The following is a 22,421-nucleotide window of genomic DNA, read 5'->3' on the forward strand; positions in this document are numbered from 1 at the left end:
TCTTGTTCTGTGTCACAAAGCATTTACAGTTTGTGTTAGATTGCCTGTGAATGAAGGACTAATCCCACCTGTAGCTACATATGCTGTTTTCACTTGCTTTTCTGCAGAATATCACGTCAGCCATGGTGATTCTGCAGCTCCCTCTGATAACACAAAGAAGCCAAAACCACGGACTTATTTCCCAGAGACTTGGATTTGGGATTTGGTCTCCATTGGGTTGGTAACAGCCTCTACCTGCCTTCCCCAGAGAGACCCCTGGAGACTTCTAACTGCTGCTGAGCAAGTTCTCCTCTCTCTTTTCCTGCTGTAGGGATGAGGGGAAAGCGTCTCTCCAAGTTGCTGTACCTGACACCATCACAGAATGGAATGCCAACACCTTCTGTGTTGCCGATACTGGCTTTGGGTTATCTCCTCTGGCCACTCTCAGGGTCTTCCAGCCGTTCTTTGTAGATCTGTCACTGCCGTACTCTGTGATCCAAGGAGAGACTTTCCACCTAAAAGCCACTGTCTTCAACTACCTCAAGGACTGTATCCAGGTGGGTATCCCCCAGATCCCATAGCCTCTGTCAGAGCAAAAGCTTGAGGCCAGAGGCAAGCTGTGACCTCCTCAGGAGCCCTAGATACTGGCATCTGGGCCACAAAGCACAGCTTCGCGCTTCATGACCCATGGCGTTTGCTCCTTTGTGCAGTGCCTGGTACTAACACTATGCCAATGTGTGCTTGTACACCCCACCACACTCAGGTGCGCACCACCCTCACAGAGACCCCAGAACTAAAGGTGGATGCCTGTCCAGGCTGCCAGTTCACCAGCTGCCTCTGCGCCAACGAAGCAAAAACCTTCAAGTGGAACGTGACAGGCACCAGGCTGGGTGAGCTTGAGCAGAGGGGTGTGTGGCAGCCAGCCGGAGAAGGGGTGGGATTTGCCTGCCTCTTCGTGTCTGGTCCCGATGCCTGCAGGCACGGCTCTCTGCTACCAGTGCTCAGCAATGTGCCCCTGTGCTCCTTCTAGGCAAAGTGAACATCACCGTGAGCAGCGTGGCCGAAGATTCACACGATCTCTGTGGTAACAAGATTGCTGTGACACCTTTGCAAGGACAGAGAGACATAGTGACAAAACCTCTGCTTGTGAAGGTTAGTCACACCGCAGGGTGGAGAATACCTGGAGACAGTGGGTTGTCTCCCGAGGCAGTTAACAGGATGCTAAGAGGAAGTTTAGCCCCTTCTTCTTGGAAGCAGAGAGGTCTGCTGAGGCATGGTGACTTCCTCTCCTGCCTGCCCTATCTAACCTACTTTTTCTCCATCTGCAGCCAGGAGGTGTCCTACAAGAGAAGACCCAAAATGCCTTTCTCTGTGCTGCAGGTATAGGACAAAACTTCCTGACTGCTATTGATCACGAGAGCAGGATGAAAGGGACAGGGCTGCTGCAAATACCTGGGGAGGGGGAGGGGAAATTTGTCAAAGAGCAAGTGCTGGTGGCACCATCCCTGCCTGGGAGAACAACCACTATAGTTTGTCCATGTCTGTCTTCTACTTGGCAAAGTTTCCTGCATTGAGGCATTTGTCTGCAAGTCTCGGCTGCTGTGACTCTCTGTCAAGCTGAGCCTCACCTGGGTCTCCTTGGGATGTTACACTTGCACGTGATACTTCTTCCATGGGATAAATTTCTGGGTCCTGCCTTCCTCAGATAACACCGTCTCTGAAGAGTTCTCCCTGACGCTTCCTGCAGAAGTGCTGGAGGGATCTGGCCGAGCCACTTTCTCTGTGATTGGTGAGGAAGGCTTTCCCTGCTCTCGGGTCCCCAGTGGGAAGAGCTTGTACAATGCTTTGGCCTTAATGATGCATCGACCCTGTTCCTAATGAGATAAACTGCAAGGGGTGTGATGTTAGCCTCACAAATGTGGATTAAGTAATCTTTTTCAGTGTTTATTCCTCTCATAAGGAGTGATCCTGGGTGATCCCCAAGTGGCAGTATATCTCCTGTGATGTCTATCACTGCCATCCACTCAAGTGAACCAAAACCATCCCTGCAGATTTCCACCTAGTTTGCCTCTGTAAGTCTCTTCCCTCCTTGATACCCACTCAGGAATGAAAGTTCTCTTCACTTTTCTTCAGATTCCACTTCATCTTCACTTTCCCTCCACCCTCCCAGAATCATGGTGTCCCTTTCTGTGCTGGACTAATCCAGGAGAGGTCAGCAGAAATCTTCATCATCTCCATTCAGTGAAGGGTTCGCTCTTTCCAGGATCCCAGTAGAGTTTAGAGCAGGCAGCTGTCCCTTCGTTTCATACTGCTAAACATCTGTGCTTTTCCTTTCTCCTGCACCTCCACCTCAAACAGGGGACATCGTGGGCCCAGCCCTTCAAAATTTAGACCAGCTGCTAGAGATGCCCTTTGGCTGCGGTGAACAGAACATGGTTCAGTTCGCACCCAACATCTTCATACTCCAGTACTTGAATAAGACTAAACAACTGGACCCAGAAATTGAAGATAAAGCACTGAAATTCCTGAGAACAGGTAAACATTGTCCTTCTTTCTGCTGCAAAATGGAGGTGCTATAAATGAAAAGCGTGGGGCGCTGGCCTGGTGGGGAGGTTCAGGGCAGGAGTGGGAGCTCTGCCGGGGCTGTGACAAAGGAAGGTATCACAGAGAATAAGGGAAATGTCTCACGGAAGGAAAAGCATGTTTCTGAAGAAGCGGGACTTCCGTCTCTGCCTATTATTGAGGTACTAAGCCTGCTTTCCTGAGAAGGGTGTGGGTAATTAAAGACCTCCATCACTACATGATACCTGTGGTTTGTTCCCCTATCGGTCCAAGGCAGATCGAAGTCCCTTGTGGAAACAGCGCATCAGCTGCTATTAATTGGAAAAAAGAGTGGCTTTTGGGGACAGATACGAGTTTAGTAGCTTAGTGTTTTCCTGTGTTTCAGGACACGTATTGTGGGGGCACGTCATCTCTGTCCAACAAAACCTGAGGTTAATACAGTGCCAGTGTCGTCTGTGTTTCATTTTGCAATGTGACTCACACTCCAGCCTATCAGTCCCCTTATCCTGCTACGCTGCAGACTCAGCAGCCTCCTATGGATAGGATTTTACTTCCTCTCCTTCCTCCTTTCTCTCCTGTACTGCTAATTAGGACAGGTATCTGGGAGAGGGGGGCATACCCAAGAGAATGGCAGCAGCACAGGGGTAAATTCTGCCCTTGGAGCTTAAAGGCATGGCTTTGTCGCTTCCTGTATGTCCCATAAAAAATGCTTTCTTGAGTCCTAACAGTGCTAGCAGAAGTGCTGAACAATAGAGTTTCATATCGGTCCCCTCTAGGAAAAGCCTTGCTCCTCACTCCTACAACAGTTTTATTCCCAGCAAGGTGCCCGGGAGGGTTCCCAGGGGCACAGGGACACGAGGTGGGTAGTGTGTCACCGTTCTGCAAACCAGCAGGGCAGATACCCGTGGTGCTTGCACGTAGCAGCCCCGGTAACGTAACATGGGTCTCTGCAGGAACGCTGCACCACTGCTTCTTGTCACGCTGGTGACGTGGGATGTACGGCGAATTGTGGGGGGGTAGGTTTGCCTCTGTGACTCTGACTGTAGGACCTGGTGAAGTCTCTGGCTGTGAAGCTTTCTTCCCGCAGCGAAGATACAGTTTGAGATGCTACAGGCACTCACACTGAGAATTGTGTCCTGGCACTCATCTTCATAGGTTACCAGCGTCAGCTGCTCTACAAACATGATGATGGCTCCTACAGTGCCTTTGGGAAAGCTGACAGCCAGGGCAACACATGGTGAGTGACCAGAGTTGGTACTGTCATCCCAACCCATTTGTCCTTGCTGGTTCAGCTCCGGTCTGTGACATGGGATTCCTTTGTGGTCTTCCCACAGGCTGACAGCCTTTGTAGCCAGGTCCTTTGGACAAGCCAGCTCTCATATTTACATCAATAAGGATCATGTGCACAACGCTCTGCTCTGGCTGCAGAAGCACCAGCTGCCCAGTGGCTGCTTCCAGAGTGTGGGGAAGCTCTTCAACAATGATTTGAAGGTATGGCTGGCAGACACGGGAGTGTGAGGAACACAATGTGGGGTACAGGGTTGCTTCCCCAGGCTATTCCACTGTGCACAGTAGCACAAAGCAACGTCCCCATGGCCTAGAGGAGCCAAGGAAGCTTCCCAGAGCAGAATGAAAAACGTAGCCTAAACCAGCAGGAATTTCCTCTATGTGAGGTTTTAATCTCTTGTAGGCTTTCTTGATTTTTACCCTAGCCAAACAGCACCATGGCTAATTGTGCCAAGGCACTTCAAGGGCACAGGGAGAAATATTTTTATATTTTAGTGCTTGTCTAGAATATCCTGGCTGGATTCTCCCTCTTTTCATGCATTGCAATGCACAGTACTCTCCAGATGACAGGCCTGAATATGTGCTCTCATATGAGTTTATCTGAAGATACAGTTGTCCCTCCACCACCCAAAAAGTATGACTTCTTCTGGAGCCTGGCATCCCCAGAATGATCATAGAATCACAGAATCACGGAATCATTAAGGCTGGAAAAGACCTCGAAGAGTGTAGCTGGAAATGCACCACCCTGTTGGTGAACATGTCCTAGCGCTCAGGTACCAAACAGTGTGCATGAGGTACAGCAATACTTGGGTTCATTGTCTTTGTAAAGGTAAGAATAATCCAGAATGGTCAGATTGCAAAGTCACCCATATTAAATACAAGGCAGGTTTATGAAAGAAAACAGGCTGCTATTTTAGCAAAGCAAAGGGTTACACATTTTTCCTTAAAATTTGGATGCAGTATGAAATAAAACCAGTGTACATGTACACTGTTCTTCCTTGTCTGACTCTCACGAATTTCTAAGCTTGGGCCTGCTATTTGAACAGAACTTTTTGGCATAGGTTTTGCCACCACCCCTTGCACTTCGAAGTTTTTGCTATTCACCGTGAATGATGCTTCTCAGCATCTCAGCCCAGATTGCCCCCTTCATTTTAGATGTACTCTTGTCTCATGTCTGAGGATTCCCCAAGAAGGAATGTCCTCTGATGGGAAAAGACCTGTTCAGCCATATTAACCTGTAATTTTTCAGTCAGCTGAATTGTAAGTAAACTTGCATTGCTTCTTGTGTGTAAATCCTGCATCATAGAAACTTTGTTCAAGTGTCCAGCTGTAACATATTTAATGAAATAGCATAACAATTTGCCCTTCTACAAGAAGGCACACCTAGGCTGCATGCACAATACGCCTCTGAGGCTCCCCTCAACACCAGACTTTCACGATATTCAGTAAGTGAGACTGGAGTGCTTTCCTTCAGTCCACACATGTCCAAGAATGCCCAGAGGCATGCCACTATCCCCTCTGCCATCCATAGGCAGTCTCAGTGGCTATACGATGTCAAGCGAGCAAAGGTTTTGCCCTTTTCTGATGTTTGTCTGTGTGACTTGCAGGGTGGTGTGGACGACACAATCTCATTAACAGCCTATATCACTGCTGCACTGGTGGAGCTCCACCTGGAGAAGAATGTAAGTCACATCCGAACACTTGCAGGGCTTGGGAGCACGCTCCCCCCTCCATTCCTCCCCAGGTCTGTGCTTTCAGGGAGTACCTGGCTTGAGTTGGTGAAAGGTTCTGTCATGTCCCACCCGTGTACACAATAAGCTCAATAAGAAAATTTTAACTTGGTAAGGAGTGCTTATAAATGGCCTGACTTGCAGCAAAGCAGAACATCTGTCATTCCCAACTGATTTCAGGAGAAACAATTGTCTCTGAAAATGGCTCAGGGCTTGCAGGGAGAGGCAATAGTTTTCATTAAACTGACCAATATGGCTAAAGGAGAAAAAACCCCACCACCTTTCAGGTATGCAGCGCCCCCCTCCTCCTTCCTTCAGACCTGAAATAAAAGCAGTGATCTTTAAGTCAAGTGTAGACTGTTCTAGCCACGATGGGCTGATCTTCCAGCCTTCTTGGCACAGTTCTGAGAACAACGTTGTACCCCCCCTCGGGAGCTGAGACCCACAGCATGCAGGTCTGACAGTTCTGAGCCAGCGTGCTACCAGACACCTCACACAGCCGGATTCTCCAGTGTGTTAACAATCCCCTGTCCCAGTGATACTTCTGGTCACGTCTTTGTTTTCAACCCACAGTGAGTGATGCTTTGTCCACTCTACTTCATGCTCCACAGCCCCGAGAGAGATTCTAGCACTGAAATACATCAAGGATGTAGCTGGACGCTTGAGGGGTGGGGATAGATTTTTGCAACAAAAAGTGGTCAGAGGAGATTCTCTGGGTTTGGATTCCTTTCTCAGGACACCATGCTGGATAATGCCCTCCATTGCCTCAAGAATGTAACTCTTCATAACACAAGCCTTTATGTCAAGGCCTTGATGGCTTACGTCTTCACACTGAGCAAGGACATGGAGATGAGAGAGCAGCTCCTGAGTATGCTAGAGAAGGAAACTGGTAGGTTGTTGCTGTTTAGAAGATTTTTGCGTTGTAGAGGTGACGACTGTGTTTAAGGACTGATATTTGTAGGATTTAATTGCAGTGGTTTGAGAAATTTAATTATTCTCAGATTGGCTTTTGTGTCAGAAAATGTTGATTTACTGAAGCTGTGAAAGTCTCTAGCTTTCTAAGACCCAGGAAACAACTTCTTATCAAAAGCAGCAGAGGTGATCCAAGCTTAATTTGTGTGGTCAAAGTACTCACTTGAGTTGCAGTGCTCCCGTCATTCTTCACCAATTTATACATAGTACAAGAGATCTTTCAGAGGAAACTTGCTTCACCATGTTTATTCAGATGCTGGTCAGGACCTTTACTTGCAGAATTCAAACCTTTTGACTGCTTCCCCATTGCTGCTCTACTCAGCTCAGGGCCCTTGGGTGGATGCATCTTTGTTGCTGTGCTGCTGAGCTTGGCTTTTCCTTTTGTCTCTTTAGCTTGGAAAAAAAAATGGACTTCTATCCTGAATGAGGATGCCAGGTGGGGCTTTCAAAGCACCTAAGCCTATGGTTAAACAGTTGGCAACAATATTACCTGATTTGGCTTCAGTAAGTTCCCCCCCACATCTGTTCATCTGGCAGTATGGTGAACTACTTTGGGGACTGAAAAGTAACACTGAAGAAAAAAGGGAGAGGGGATTTTTCAGCCTGACCAGCTACGAGTACAGAGTCCAGTCCACTGCACAGCCACCCAGTCTGCCCAGCTGGCTTCACAGGGTGGCTAGTGGGCAAACTGGAAGGAGCAGAATTGCACACGCTGAGCGCAATATTTTTTCAGAGCTGCCTCTCAGGTAGTACATATGGAACAAGGGACTGGAGCACATCCTCACTGATGTCCAGTCAATCTGATGCTTCTAACTCACCATGCACTTTGGAAAATGTCTCCTTCAAGCCCTAGGGCATGGAGCACTACAAGCCGCCTGCGGGGTCAAGTGATTGGTAGCTTTCTTTGGCTCTTGCTTCCAGTGATAATAGTTAGCAATGACTTGGCAAGGGCAGTGGAGTGGAAAGTGAGGGAAAGGTGTTGTGCTACACGTTTAAATGTGTCTGTGTTCTGCCTGCTGAGTCTGAGGATGCGCAGCCGGTCTGCTGGAGAATCTCTGCCAGAAAGGATTATCTTCTGCTGGCTAGAGACACCTGCCATGGCCTGGTGGATGGGACTCTGGTGGCCTTGCTAACAGGATTGCAGTTGGATCTCAAACAGGACTTCGGTGCTTTTTAAAGAATCAAGATTAATCTGTGGGTCATCTGTAGCTGCATCTCCAAGAAATCTTCTACCACGTCACGAAAAAATTGTTCTGCTTATGTCACCTTGGAAGTAACAAATCACAAATCCTTCATGCAAAAACCTTCCATTGTGATAAATATAATGAAGTAATGCCAGTCCATAGAGTCACTGAGCTAAATTCTGAAGTCTTTATGCTGGTTTTATGCAAACAAGTGATTTTGTGATTCTTATTTCAAAAGTGAAGCTTTGTTCTGAAAACTGAATTTTTTATTTAAAAGCGTTTCATGTTGTCACCTTTGCACCATTGCAGAAGATGTCTACACTGTACAATTAAGCTAAATTCTTAGCTGAATTTTTTTTAGCCACCTTCTATCTTTACAACAAAACATTCAACCAGACTCAGATGCATTCAGTGCCTGTGAGCTTGGACCATAGGTGGGAGGCCAGCTCTAGCTTAAATTGTCCTAGCCTATGCACTGCATAGTGAGGATGCCAACAAAATAAGTCGGGTAGTCTTGCTCCTCTAGTAGCCTGCCAGCAATCCTCTCCCAAAGAGTGACCAGTTCTTGTACTATAGATACAACTGAGTGGAAATGAGTCCTAGAGGTTCTCAGCACAGGGAGCCCTGTTGGACTATCCTAGCCAAATGCAGAAATAGCAAAAAAGCTGTAGCCTGGGGACATAGCTTTGAATATGCACAGAGCTGAATAGGACTAGGACTGTACTTTAAACAAAAAGCCTGTGTTCAGAGGTCATCAGTTTCTAGGGGAACTGTTTCCTAGAGGAACTGGTTGAGGATTTGGGGCCTGGACCTCTCTGTGCTTTCAGTGGAAGAAATCAAGCCAACCGTAGATGGCTGGCCCTTCAGAGTACAGAAACAACAGGAGGGATTGGCTTCTGCACTCTGAGGCGCCCCAGAAAGGCACGTGCATTTCTGATGGTGCACAGGAAACTGCCTGTCCTCGAAGGGTACCAGGGCAGGAGAAACTAATGCTCATAGGGATCTACTGTTCTCCTCTTCCACGTGTTTCTCCCCCATAGCAGAGCTCCTGACATCACATTCCAGTAGTGAAGAATCGTCTTCTTCTGTGATTGAGACAGTAGCCTACATTCTCCTGGCTCATGTCTCCAAACCAGACTTGGCACCCAATGAAGCCTCAGTGAGCAAGCTTGTGCGCTGGCTCAGTGGACACAGAAATGCCTTTGGTGGATTTGCTTCCACACAGGTAACAAGCCGGGGAAAGTCATGGATGAAGGAGAGAGATACTGTGCCTGGAATGATGTGCATGTCGCTCATGTGCACATCACTCTAGATGCATCCTTTGTGGACAGGCATACATGAGCCCTGCTTGGGAAGGGGAATGCCACAGGGAAACTCTTTTTGTGTGGTGTAATTTGGTTTACCCAGGACCTGGGGCTGCTAACCCCAGGGCTCAGAAGCCATCCTTTACCGGTAACAGAAGTCATCCTGCTGCCTGTGGCATAGACACCACCTACACATTTGGTGCATAGACCCTGCCTGTGTCAGTGTGAACCAGGGCCATGAGGAACGTGGTCCTCCCCGCAGTGCCTGACCTAGTGTGCTGGATCTTGTGCTGCACGGCTCCACAGCAAAGCGACTCTCTCTCTACCTTCAGGACACCGTTGTTAGCCTACAGGCCCTTGCTCAGTATGCAGCCCTGATTCCTCAGGAGACCAGAGAAGTAAAGGTGACAGTGAAAGGCAAGGAGGCTTCTCCATTGGAGTTCCATGTGCACAGGAACAACAAATTGGTCCTGCATCAGGCATCTCTGCTTGCAGTTCCGGAAACGTACACAGTGCAGGCGACTGGCAGCGGCTGTGTTTATGTACAGGTGAGTATATCAAGGAACAGAACTGTCAGGTTTTGCCACTGACTATTCAAGTGAGGTTGCAGGCACTATAGCCTCAAATTCTGAGTAAGATTTGGCTTTGTAGGCAGAATCATGTCAGACTTGAAGGAGCTCAGGTATACTGTGTTGAATGGTTTTATTGCAACCACCTATGGTATCTTCTTCTCAGGAATGTCTCCTGCTGTCTCATGCTGCAAAGCGATGTCACTGTTAAGAGATCAGTAGATCTGAAGTCAGGAGTAATGAAATACAGAACAGTACCTACTTCTGTATCGAGCATATATTGCTGATGTCACTGCTTCAGGAGCTGAGCACTCTATATTTTCTGACATAATATTCTCTGGGTTGTTATCACATGCAGAGATGAGAAGTGATGTAGGACCAAGGTCTTCTTATCCCAGCACACCAACACAGCTGGTCCATCAAGAGAATACATCTTCCTTTTCTGGCAGCTTTGATAGTGGTCCGCTTATGAGCTGTTCATACAGCAAAGAACTCAAGCCACTCCCTGTAAAAACCTCCCTCACTGGGTCACCTCTGTTCAGCCATCTCTTACGATGCTCACAGAGAATCTGCAAGCAGTGTAGAGACAAGAGGACACAACAATTATTTATTGTTAATGCATGTAGGAGGTAACTAGGACTCATACTACTTGGTTACACTTGAAAATAGTCAGCAAGCGTAAGACATCTGATGAGTACCTGCTGGCCAGGCAGTTAATCACCAGGCAGTCGGAGGAAGATTGGCCTATGCTGCTCTTTGGAGAAGCGTGATCATCCCACTTGCTGAACTGTCCTCTTATGATCCTTTGCTCTTTCTTTCTTTGTTAAGGGATTTATACTTGTTTTGTCAGTATTTTTCCTCTTCAGACCTAGAACTACTAGCTATTATCATGTCAACAGTTAACAGTTAACGTGTCCTTCTCCTCTTGGGCAGGGTTTCAGCTAATGTAATTTCTCACACCTTAGCAATAATTTTTTCCGTAAGACTGAGACAATGTTGTACTGAATGAGGCCTTGGATCACAGATAGCTGAGCCTCCACACTGAGGGTTACTTTTGGCAGATGTATCTGATGCTATGGGCTAAACGTGTCTGAACAGCAAGCACAGTTGGGGCCAACTGTGTTAGCCACTGGTTACCAATTTGTTAAAAGCTGGAGGCACAGGTGGTGCTTTAGCTCATAGTGGAAGCTCTGGGGCACTTCATAACGATGTGTTCTCCCTCATCAGACCACTTTGTACTATAACACCCCGCCACCAAAAAAAGAAGAGGTCTTTGTCCTGGATGTGGAAGCAGTACCAAGAGAGTCTGATGGTGCCAGGAAACAGCTTGACATCCATGTGTCTGTCAGGTATGAGATCCTTTTAGGCTCTTTCTTCAGTGGAAAGAAGCAGGAGCCCCAGTAGTATGACCAGAACCCCATAAAAACCTCCTGTCTGTGAAGACAAAGACACAGGGGAAGACACTCTTCTTCTCCATAGATCCCAAAGAGATCGTGAACTGAGAATTGAGGCCTGAAGAAGAGTGGGAATGCATTGGCAGTGGTTTCCAGAACCACAGCAACTCTCTCAGTCAGTGTGGAGCAGCTCAGCAGCCCCAGGAGCACTAGCAGCTGAGATGGCAGTGTTCCCCAGAGACAGAGCTTCCCCCTGGGGGAACACCTAGCAGTCTGGGCTGAACAAGCCCTGAGGTGCTTTATCCTGCAGTGCTGAACCTCTGCTGGAACCAGAGAGCAGAAACTCCAGTCCCTATCCATATTTCACTTGCCTGCATCTGTCTAGGAGGAGTGTCTTGGTCCATATTCTCCATGCTCTACTGTCCTGAAAGAGAACAATGCCAACATTGCCGCTCTCAGCCTGTAACACTAAAGATCACTGCCTGTTGGAGAGCGTAGCATGGAGATTAACCATAACACAATTGCCCCAAAATCTGTCTCCATATTGAGCAAGTAGACGGGGGCAATGTTTTGTCCCTTTCTCCCATCAGTTAGACATGCTGCTGAGCTTTCACATCACTGTAGAGCAGGCAAAGTTTGGAAGTGTTCATTAGTAACTTCTAGAAATGCTGTAATGTCTTTCACATCTAATGTGCTTCTCTTCTGCCTTTTTCTAGTTACGTAGGGGACCGTGAGACCAGTAACATGGCCCTGGTGGAGGTGGAGATGCTGTCAGGGTTCATTCCTGTGAAGAGCTCTGTGAAAAAGGTAAGACTTTTTCCTCTGGCCTTCCCTGAAGACAGGAAAATCTATTTTCCAGATGTAGTTCAGCCAGAAATATCCAAACATCTAAGAACTGATGGAGAATTGTAGCTACTTATCTTTCTATAAATTAGCTAAACTAAGCAAGTGCAGACACAGTGGCCTATTCCACAAGGCAACTTTCTACTTGCAGGACTGATTGTGCAGTTTTCCATCATCAGTAGTGAGGATCACATATGCAGTAAGATTAGAGAGGAGCTGAGAAGCACCTATTTAGAATCATCTGTCATGCACTGAAACCCTTCGCTGTTGCCAGTGCCATTTGTAGAGATGCTTCATAAAGCAGTGTTGAATCCCATAGAGTTGTTCAGTGACATTCTCCAGTGTTCCAGGAAATAGCCAGGAAGATCCATCATAGCCTCCTGCTAACCATCCTTCCCTTTGCTACAAGTGCTGAAAGTAGGAATGCGGCTTAAGGACACTGCTTACAAATCTGAAAAAATCTTTTTTAAGGCTTTGTGCGCTCCCAACAATCTCAATGCCACTGTAGCTGGGGAACGCCAGCCTTCCTCTGACTAGGCTAAGTGCTTTAGTCAGCAGTGGTTCACTGACAAATACCAAACTTGGTGTGAGACAACAGGGAAGGCCAGTGAGCTGATGCTAACCAAGCTCATCTCTTGTCTTTCTATACAGCTGGAGAAGATATCCCTGGTTAAAAAGACAGAGATAAACCCAGACAAAGTCATAATCTACTTGGAAGAGGTAAGACGACAACCACAGGGAGCTGCCCATTCAAGTAGTAGTAACTGCAGTACTTCATGTTATGAGTCTCAGAGATCAAAAATACAAATCTCTAGACTGATCAAGCAGGCTAAAATTTTGGCAAAAGAGGAAGAGGGTGGGAGAACCTGGAAAGACAGAGAAGAAATCTCTGATGCAAAGGGAATAAAGTTGGTATGTAGGTGACTTCAAGATGGCCAGTGCATTTCTGCTCACTCCTATTCTGCTCTCCAGCTGGGTGAGACTTCTCTGAAGCTTAACATCTCAGTGGAACAAGATATTGAAGTGCAGAACCTGAAAGCATCAACAGTGCATGTCTATGACTACTATAAGCCAGGTGAGATTTCACTGACACAGGCAAAGAGTAACTATTACACCCCAAGTCAGACACCGCTCTGTCTATGCCCCTTATTCCCTTATTTCCCTTGTTCCAGTGTATTTCCTCCTGCAACTCCAAGCTTGGGCTTCCTCTGTACAAAACTTCTACATTCAAGTAACAAAATCACTTGCTCTTAGGTTCTTGAGATGAGGCTGCCTGGCACAATGATTATGTTGTGGTGTGTATGCATTCAAAATGACTGTATTTTTTGATGGCTTCTAGCTTCAACCTATATCTCAGTGGAAAGAAAGCTCCTCTGTCAATTTACCATGTCTTCTCCAGCTCCTTAGCTATCTTGACAATGCTTAGGCATTTGTTTAAAATCAATATTACATACTGCCACCCTGATCCACCAGAAGGCAGAATTTGATTCTGTGCTTTTCACGTACAGTGTAACAATCCTACCATCCACTGGGTGTTGTTTTGTCTCTGAGGATAATAGGAAAATAATTTCTTACTCTTTAAAGCTCTAAATGAACTATCAGCACACAGAAGAGAGATCTAGGAGTCATTTTGAGTCTCTCTGATTATCCTATGCTCAGTATGAGCCAAAACAGCAGACGGAACACTAAGAATTATTAAAAAAAATCAAAAGAATTTGAGAACAAAATGGAAAAAATGCGACTGGAGATTTAGAAATTAGCGCCACAGGCCTGTATGTTGTATACTGAATTCCATTCTTGTTCCCCCTTCCACACCATGTCAAGAACAGGAGGACACTTCCTAATTCAGCCTACACAGAGCTAAATATTGTCACCTAATATGCTCTTTCTTTGCTATTCCATCTTGTGCAAGAATTTTTTTGCTTAGTACACACAATTTAAAAATTGTTGTCTGACATGAAAATACTAATTCTCAGTAAAAAAGCAAGGCTATCAGGACACACTACTCAAAGGTTCTCCATTTACAAAAATGTCCTTACATTAGAAGGTATCACAAAGAATCAGAAAGTCTTTTACAGCTGTACGGGAGACGTGCTGGGGAGACAGACCATTGGTCTGACTCACTGCAGACATTTTTCTGTTCCTGCATTCACAGTCAGAAGAGCAAAAAATTAAGGTCGTGGGATGGTTATGTTAAAGAGAAAGAAGCTTGGCATTACCCTACCATGCAGTTCTACAGCTCACTACCCTTTCTCTTTTGTTTCTACAGATGACCGCACAGCAAGAGAATATGTTTTCCCTCACAGTTCAGGTCAGTGTTAACAGGATTCCAAGGTGGGAACAGCTGAAACAGAGCAGAGGACGGGTAGTAAGCAAGCACAGCAGCCCACCTCTGCTCTGTATTTAATTGCATCATGTGCTGTAGAGCCTTCTTGGACTGCAGGTTGAACTGGAATCTACTGCACTAGTTGTGGGCACAGTTTCTAGTCTAGACAGAATTTCAATGCAGACCAAGGCTTGAGCATACCATAGAAGGTTTAAAGTATCTATTTTTATTCCATTTCCATACACTCTTCACATGTGCAGTCCTTGCAGCATCCCAAATCTGAATGCAACTGGAAATGCCTATGTCAATGACAAAAACATGTTGCAACTCATCCCCTAACACCTCTTAGTCACCTTAGACAGCTTCCTAAAAACTCATCAGGCACTTTCTTTTCTCTTGATCTTTCTTTCCACAGATGCCTCAAAGAAGGGCTCCTACTAGAATGCCCTGGCTCTACAACCAATAATCTCAATTTTCTGTTTCCATACGGAAAACTTCATCCCTCTGTCTCTCCTCTGCTGTGTTGGACACACCCCATTTCCGTTGATCTATGCCCTAAGTTTCTGTGTGAAACCTGCCTTCATACACAGTAGTTTGGGATGAAGTGAAATAAAGTATGTTGAACCTGGAAAGACTGCAATGACTTGATGTTGATGAAGTCTGACAGATTTCAATGCCTAAAAACCAGAGAAGCATTACTCAGATCGTGGTTACATACTTTGCTTTTGCTCATCATAGTGGCTTAAGTCTTCCTCTCCTCCCTGAGTCCCATCTCTGGGCTACATTCTCAATTCAGTTAACACAACAGTTTGCCTGCAACCAAACTCCAAGCAAAAAAAGGTGGGTTTAACCCTGATCTGGTTCACTACATGGCCCTGTGAATCACCTTTCTGTCAGAACTGAGGAGTAGGAACAGGCAAGGGGAGGCTAAGGGAGAACTACTTTACCAGTTCTTCCAGACCGAAATAACATCCCTTCCAAATACACTACATGTTGTGTGGCCTGTTGTTTGTTTCCATTTCTTACATCAAGTGGGAGCATTTCAGGAACTCAAAAAGGGGCATGATCCTGCAGATCTCACTTTTGGATCCCAGTTCCACTAAATCAAGGGCTCCAGGATTATCTTTCAATGCTTACTGCTTTAAAAGCAAGTCTGCCAAGCCATACAAAAGAAGGGCTAGATCTGGGTGTGTTTGTGGAGCTGTCTTTTTATAGCCTATGCTTCTTTCTTTTGGTACCAAACATTAGTAACCTCCTTTTAGTGATTTAGTTACCTTTCATGAAAAGAAATAGTAATATGAGGCAGTGATGGACTCTGCGTGCATGCAGGACGTGCAAAGCTAAAGCTGATGTAGTAGTTTAATGCAAACAGAAGACATTAATAGATGTTACCATGTAGTGAACTGTCCACCATCTTCCTGAGGTTATGGCAGTTTCACCTTCCTGATGACATGGCAAACAGGGATTGATGTCCTTACAGCTTCCTCTTTATACCTGTCTTGCAGAAAGGTATCAAGCATCTATCTAAGACAACCTCATTGTGTAAATGACTGCTGCATGTCTCCAGCTTGTAGCACCAGAACCGAGGTAGTACCTGAATGGCATTATAGGTCCTGCATTGTGGGTGTGCTTCTGGAGCTGGGGCTACAAAAGGATGCTCTTCCCTCCAGACACTGACTAAGCAACAAATGATGCCCAGGAGATATAAGCCTTGAAGATGAAAAACAGGGCCTAAATGTCTGGAAAAAGACCAGGAGCTGCAGAAAAGCCCTTGGGCCAACACAGTCTAGGTAGGAGGAGTGGCAGAGGCAGGCAGAGACCTTCCAATCCACATCCCACCTGTAGGGTTGCTCCAGCTGTGGACCTGAACTCAGGTGGAGACAGCAGAAAAAAGACACTGCAATCCTGTATGCGGTTGACTGTATCTGCAAGTTCACCTGTTCTGCCTCATAGGGGGCTTGCCCACCAGCTTTACTGCTGGTGCCTGAAAAATCGCAGTGTGGGTCGATTACATCTGCACACACCAACTGCTGATTCACTGGGAAAACAGCCTTAGAATCCAAAAAGGACAAAACCTCATTGTGTACCCTGGCTGTGAAAGAGGTTGATGGCAGCATCACAGGCTGAGAAAGAATAGGGCCTGCCTTGATAATGGTTTTAGGGCTCTGAACAGCACCATATAAACCAACCAACCAACAAAAAACCCAACCCATCAGTGGAAATTCACTTTACCCTGATAAAACTAACCAGCCTTGATGCAGGAACATACCTGCTCCAACCACTCCTCTCTCTCTCCCTCCCTCTTGGAAGTGGGGATCCTGCAGTAGAGGGGGGTAATGAGGGGAGAGGAGGAGAGGGGGAGGTCAGGGACTTGGGCCAGGTGGGCTGTGTGGGAATGTAGGACGGGAAAGGGAGACAGGGCCCTCTTGGGTGAGCAGGGACATTGGGATGGAGCTCTAGGTGTTGGGGAACACAAGGGCAAGGCAAGACCTTGCTTCCCCCACCCCCTGCCAATGTGTCCAGTCTCCTCCTGTCACAGCCCTGGTTGCCAAGCTACCCTAAGACCTCTGCTCTTTGTGCCTGTGCCTTCACTGGCACCCTGCACCCCCACTTCCCCCAATCCCTCCCCTCCCATTCTCACACACCTCATTTTCTCCTTCCCTCTGTCCCCTGCACCAAGATCCTCTCTCTCCCAGGGCGTCTCCTTTTCTGAGACCCACTAACACCCCCACGAAGGCTCCAGCCCAACCCCTGCTCCTGGGACACTCGCTCCTCTGCCCAGCAGTGTTCCTTGTCAACCCCTACAGGCAGCCGCGGGGCAACTATTCCTGGTTCTCTGCTTCCCCTCCACACTGCCCTGCTCCTCCACTGCCAGCACCCTAACCCCAAGCCCCAGTCCCCATCGCCCACCTGGCCTGCCTAAACAGCTGCCAGAGCTGCTTGGCTGAAGCACTGCTGTTCCCAGAAAGGTCCCTGCCTCTTCCAGAATCCTCTGCCTGCCCAAGCGTTCTGTCCACCCCCGTTTTTCTTCTCTCTTCACTGTCATGGCCGGCAAATCTGTCCTTCCCGAGTTGACCTAGCCCTCCTGTCCGCTGTATATGCCTCCTTCCCATCTGCGCAAGACCCCTGCTTACTCTTCCTCTTGTTTTCTATTCTGCTTTTGTCTTCTCTTACTTCATTTGCTACTTTGTATTTCTCCGTGTCCCCTTTACACAAAGAAATTTTTCACGCACAGTGTACATTTCTGCAGTTGGTGTCCTTTCCATTGTCATCTCTCCCTCTGAACTGTAACGGTCTCCTTTTTTTTTTTGCTTTGTTTGTGTACCCAGGCATCCCATGTTGAACTAGAAGTTTAGTCCTAACTACACCTTCTTTAATATAATTTTTTTATGTCGTGCACCACTACTTCATGTTCATCTTCTGTAAACAATCAGAAATTACTGTCTCTATAGGTGTGATTTGTGGTATCATTTTCCTTCCCCCCCCCCCTCCCCCGCTTCTTGGAAAAAAATGCGTGTGACTGTAACAGGCCCTTCCTGTTTTCTTTGAAGATTGTCATCTCCCCTTCTTGGACTCTGACTTACATGGCCACTTCCCATAAAACTGAGTTCAGTTTTGCCATTTCAGCTGCCCATGCCCAGACCATACTACAGCCTCAGTCACTGTGCTTGTTTAGACTCTGGCAACACCCAGTCCCACCCTGTTAAGGCGTTAACCCAGATGGCTAATCCTTACCTGTGGCACTACTGAAAAACATAACAATCACCCGAGGAATTTCAGGATGCAACACATGCAGCAGGAGAGTGGAGTGTATGCAGATGCCTCATCAGGATCTGCAATGCCATTAGCAAAGTAGCACACATAAAAGGTGGGATAGTAGATAAGAAAAAATGAGGGGAAATGAAGAAAAAGTGAACAAGGTGTGCTGTGTATTTGAGAGGTTGATGATGTTTCCAGAAAGGAAGTACCCAGGAGAGAAAAATGGGAGAAAAAGGAATATAAAGTGAAGAAAATCATGTCACCAGAGTTGTCTGGTGCAGCCCTTTGCTCGATCAACACAGCTTGCAAGAGGACAGTAAATCTATTTTTTCTCTGACCATCCAGAACGATCTGTCCACAAAGCGGACAGAGCCAGACCTGCCTCCCCTGCTCACCATTGCTCCTGGGGTTGTCCAGCAGGGACAAGAAGAAGGAAAATAGAAGTCTCACAGCTGTGCCTAACAAGCATTTAGGAGAGGTAGAAAACCTGAAGGAATCAAGTGATTCTCTGGACAACAGACACAAAAAGAGGATAGAGCTGAGTTCAAGCGAGCAAAAACATGAAGGAACAGGAAGGGGCCTCCAAGGAGCGTTCCTCTACCATTGTCCCTTCTCAAGACATCGAGGGAGTTGCTAACCACAGTTCGATGGTGGTCTGCCAATGGACAAGAAAGGACAAGGGAGCAAAGTGGGCCCTACAGTCTCCCAGTTGCCTTCCTGGCAAGTTTCTTCCTGTGGGTATTTGGGCTGGACCGGAGGAGCTGCGGGAGGAAGGTCCTCTAATCTGGTTGAACTTCAGATAGGGAGGTTGTAAATAAAAACTGAAGGCTGTAACCCAGTGTGCTCATGAGCCAGGCTCTCCTGCTTCTGAATGGACATGTGTCAAGGGTCTATTTTACAGTTTATGTAATCAGATGACCATGAAATTAGATGTGGATAGAAACAGGCCCACCAAGATTCCTCTCCTTCTGATGATAGGAAGTCTTGCCACCTTGTACCTGTGCGGGGTAGGTAAGCAAGGAAATTGTGTGAAATGTGAATTCAAACAGAGGTTTCTGGACTGTGTTTTCAAATCAAATCGATGTTGTTCAGCTGCATATGAGAGGGGCTGAAGAAGCTGACAAAGGGCAGGATTGAAAAAGAGTTGCTGTGTGACAAGCTTCCTTAAGATAGGAGTGTACAGCAGAAGCCAGTGAGGTCTTCGCAAACATCAGGGAATGAAGTAAGAGGCTAATCTGTGGTGGGTGGGCAATCAGATGCTTACTCAGTTCTGCTGACTGTAGAAAGGTGCTCCCTGTCCTTGGTGACATCTGTAGGCAACATCTTCCAGTGCAAGAAAGGAGCCTTTGCTATGTGTCAGCAAACGTGGGGTATGAGTAGCTGGCAGATGGCCAGGAGACTTCCTCCCATCAACTCACCAAAGCCGCTGTGTGGGTCTTGGTTGCCCGGATGGCCTGGAGGCAACTGGGAAATTTCCTGCAAAGTCTTGCAGCTTCAGCCTGCAAAAAGAAGTTCCTGCAGAGCACAGGACGGGAAGCAGCTAACAGGCAATCTGGTAACTAGTATCTCAGATAGCAAGGGATTTTTCTGCGAAGAAAAGCTCTTAAAGGGAGTGAGAAGTAGGCTCCTTAAAAGGAGGAGGACTGTAAGCACACGACATGACCCCAAAAGGATTCTGACCTTGTTAAGGCGATATTATAAAAAATAAATAGCATACTTAAAATCTATACATGAAGAAGACAGTTTGTAGAATGAACAGGTAGGGATCCGCTGGAGCATTGATAAATCATCACGGTTGGATGCGTGGGGCCTATTTGTACCTTTGTGGTTTTCTGCCAGTACTGTGCAAATAGGACTGAAGGCTTACACTGCTTCTAGCGGGTGCACAAGAGATGAGTTTCCTAGGCTTTCACAGAGCCTCTGCAATGGTCACATGGAAAACTGAAAGGAGCCCTCATCCAGTGAGAAGCTGGGACACAGGACAAACGGAGTTGTCTGTTGTCACTCAGTTGCAAACTCTCCTGGAAGTCTGGACACATGCCTTCTTTCCTGAGTCATGCATATTAACCTATGCTCAGCTAGCGTGCTCCAGTCTGGGGACAGAGCAGTGGTTTGTGAATCTGCCTTCCTTATTTCTCTGACTTTTTGCCCCTGAAACAGAAAGAAATACAAAACTGCAGAGCTGTAGTTTGGAATCATAAGGCTTGTTACTGGGGACTGTTGACAATGTACAGAGTCTATGGTTTGTTCCAAGGTTTTCTTTCTCCTTTTTGAGGTAAACAATGACCTAGATTTTTCTCTTGTAGCTGCAGGACAACAACATATTTTTAAAATAGCTACTACAGAGAACCAAGTGAGACTCCACGGATCCATCTCATGATCTGTACTGTCTCTGTGTAAGGTAAGCACACTTGTAGACTCACACGTGATGCCTTGCGAATTCTTAATCTTATCCTGTAGGTTAGTTTTGAACCAAGCTCAAATAGCCACATGAAGGTGTTTGTATCAACCCATAGTTAAATCCAAGACATGCAATAGGTGAATAAGTAATTTTTAAAGCATGCTTGAATTTCTTTTGTGAATGTGTTTTTTTGCAATTTAAGGGTAGAAGCCCTATAACTGGCTTGCCTTTGACATTCAAAGAGGCTTATTTCCTGAGAAAAGTCTAAAACTTGTGATTTCTTGCGTTGCACAGTTTACTGCACAGTGGGCTTATTCCCACATTCTCTCTTCTGTTGATAAGCAATGTCACTGATGGCCAGGCCCAGCAACATTTGGGAGCAGACTGATATGTATCAGCTTTTACTTGTTGACCTGGTTTTCCTTTCATATGCAGTTCACATCCTAAAGGTGGTGGTAAGGAGAAGGGTGCCTCCAGGGTACTGCAGGTAACTGACCCCTGCTGCTGGCTCTTCACACACAAACAAAGCATTCTGACCTTCTCTTTAGGTGTTCCAACTTCCCACTCCCGGCAGGGAGCAGAAAGGTGGTTTGGCATACACTGACCTGCTTTTTTGAGGGATGGGACACCAAAGGTGAGGAGATGTGTGGTTGCAGCCACTCTACTTCCTCAGCTTGCAAACTTGGAGAAGCCTTCTAATGTAAGAAGCACAGTTTCACACTAGGATCAGTCATGCAGGAAACAACGGGTAGGGCAGCGATATAGGAGAGGCGGTGGTACATAAAGACTTGTCTGAAACATGGGGCTGGGGAGGGAAGAGGAGTACTTAAAAACTAGTGCAGCCAGATGAGCTTTTGCTCAGGGACAGGACAGAATGGCAGTTAGGCCCCGGGGTTGTTATGATCATCTCCCGTCCAGTTTCTTCCTCCTGGAGATGGTGATCGGCCAGACTGGCCAGGGCTAGCAGGAGGTTGAAGAGATCCAGTGACGTGGTGAGGCTGTGGATGGGCTGGTGTCTATCTGTGGGAAGGTGTGGGTATGAAAAGCAGAGATCTGGGCAGCCTGTAAGAAGGACATTGCAGTAACGGGAGTGTAGCCCTATCCCACTCATTTGTCCCTATAAACAGGGAGTAATGTCAGCCTCTTCTCTGAGCAGGAAGACATCCCAGGCTTGGAGGTCAGCCGGAATCAGATTTCTGGCTCCCCTTGCACCTCCGTGGTATAGATCTAAGGATTAGCTCGTGGTGGCTGGGGCTGAATACATTACAAGCTGTCATGTTCCCCGACAGAGTGTACGAAAACTCCAGTCTTCCCCGCCTCAAGAGACAAGGTTTTCCTTCTGAGGTCCCTGAAGGTGATGATGGTCTCGCTTCCAGACTGAAGTGTGGGAAAGGGAAAGCAGGCAAATGCAAATACGTGGGCTAGATGTCCATTTATATGCCTGCACTACGTGAACGTGTGCGGCACAGTATGCAGACTCATCCTCACGCTAACCAGTGCTGTTCACTCACTTGCTACCACCGTCCTCCTGATAAACTGCAAAAAAATGTGTACGAGGTTCATTTGCTACCGCTGCCTTCCCGCTAAACTGGAAAACACCCGTGAACTGGGAAGGTGCACTTTTCCTGCGGGGCCACTGAGTGTCACCAGCGCTCCGCGGCTTGCTCTCCAAGATGCCGTTTCTCCAGCAAAACTCCGTCACTAAAACGGGCTGAAATGGAAAAAAATAAATGCCATTTGAATGAAAATGGGCTGTTTCTTGCCGAGAAGCCCAGAGCTGTGACGATCTGCAGGTAAAAGGTGCGCAAGCGATTCTACCTATGCAACGACTCCTCGCTCGCATTTAGGCACAGCGCTTGACAGGTTTCCAGCCAGACCCTGCAAACCAGTCTCAAAAATCGCAGCGTGAGCCTCAGTGACAACAGTTCTGAGATGGATGAAGTGCTGCACTGGAAGACACTAAAAAGGCTGGGATTCCACCATTTGGGGAGCAGAAAGAGCAGAATTTGGGGAGCAGATGAGGGACTGAGATTTACAAAAAATACTGAAGGTGGTAGATAATGTGAACGGAAAACTGTTCTTCAGCAAATCTTCCCATGGAGGCATGTGAT

At 46.9% G+C, this 22,421-nt stretch overlaps 1 protein-coding gene and 1 long non-coding RNA gene across 3 annotated transcripts in view; both read left to right on the forward strand.

Annotated features, from left to right (window-relative positions):
- LOC104332466 (alpha-2-macroglobulin-like protein 1) overlaps positions 1-14,782 on the forward strand; it is a 32,621-nt gene extending 17,839 nt beyond the window's left edge. The window contains exons 19-37 of one of the 2 annotated variants that reach the window (XM_075441391.1): positions 108-216; positions 311-536; positions 743-869; positions 1,010-1,131; positions 1,308-1,359; positions 1,685-1,768; positions 2,338-2,514; positions 3,697-3,778; positions 3,876-4,032; positions 5,436-5,510; positions 6,294-6,447; positions 8,758-8,939; positions 9,351-9,566; positions 10,815-10,936; positions 11,698-11,788; positions 12,476-12,544; positions 12,797-12,899; positions 14,094-14,135; positions 14,566-14,782. In XM_075441391.1, coding sequence (XP_075297506.1) covers positions 108-216; positions 311-536; positions 743-869; positions 1,010-1,131; positions 1,308-1,359; positions 1,685-1,768; positions 2,338-2,514; positions 3,697-3,778; positions 3,876-4,032; positions 5,436-5,510; positions 6,294-6,447; positions 8,758-8,939; positions 9,351-9,566; positions 10,815-10,936; positions 11,698-11,788; positions 12,476-12,544; positions 12,797-12,899; positions 14,094-14,135; positions 14,566-14,591 — 2,216 coding nt within the window. In that variant the 3' untranslated portion in view covers positions 14,592-14,782. Of the gene's footprint in view, positions 1-107; positions 217-310; positions 537-742; positions 870-1,009; positions 1,132-1,307; positions 1,360-1,684; positions 1,769-2,337; positions 2,515-3,696; positions 3,779-3,875; positions 4,033-5,435; positions 5,511-6,293; positions 6,448-8,754; positions 8,940-9,350; positions 9,567-10,814; positions 10,937-11,697; positions 11,789-12,475; positions 12,545-12,796; positions 12,900-14,093; positions 14,136-14,565 lie in introns of both variants that reach the window. The other variant, XM_009937876.2, reaches the window with a different exon arrangement.
- A 5,349-nt stretch (positions 14,783-20,131) lies between these two features.
- Positions 20,132-22,015, forward strand: LOC142360498 (uncharacterized). Its single transcript, XR_012763097.1, has 3 exons — positions 20,132-20,310; positions 20,859-20,944; positions 21,600-22,015. It is a non-coding gene; the product is annotated as an uncharacterized LOC142360498 (long non-coding RNA).
- Positions 22,016-22,421: the final 406 nt, after the last annotated feature.

The sequence above is a fragment of the Opisthocomus hoazin genome, chromosome 1 (genome assembly GCF_030867145.1).
Source record: "Opisthocomus hoazin isolate bOpiHoa1 chromosome 1, bOpiHoa1.hap1, whole genome shotgun sequence".
NCBI lineage: Eukaryota > Metazoa > Chordata > Aves > Opisthocomiformes > Opisthocomidae > Opisthocomus > Opisthocomus hoazin.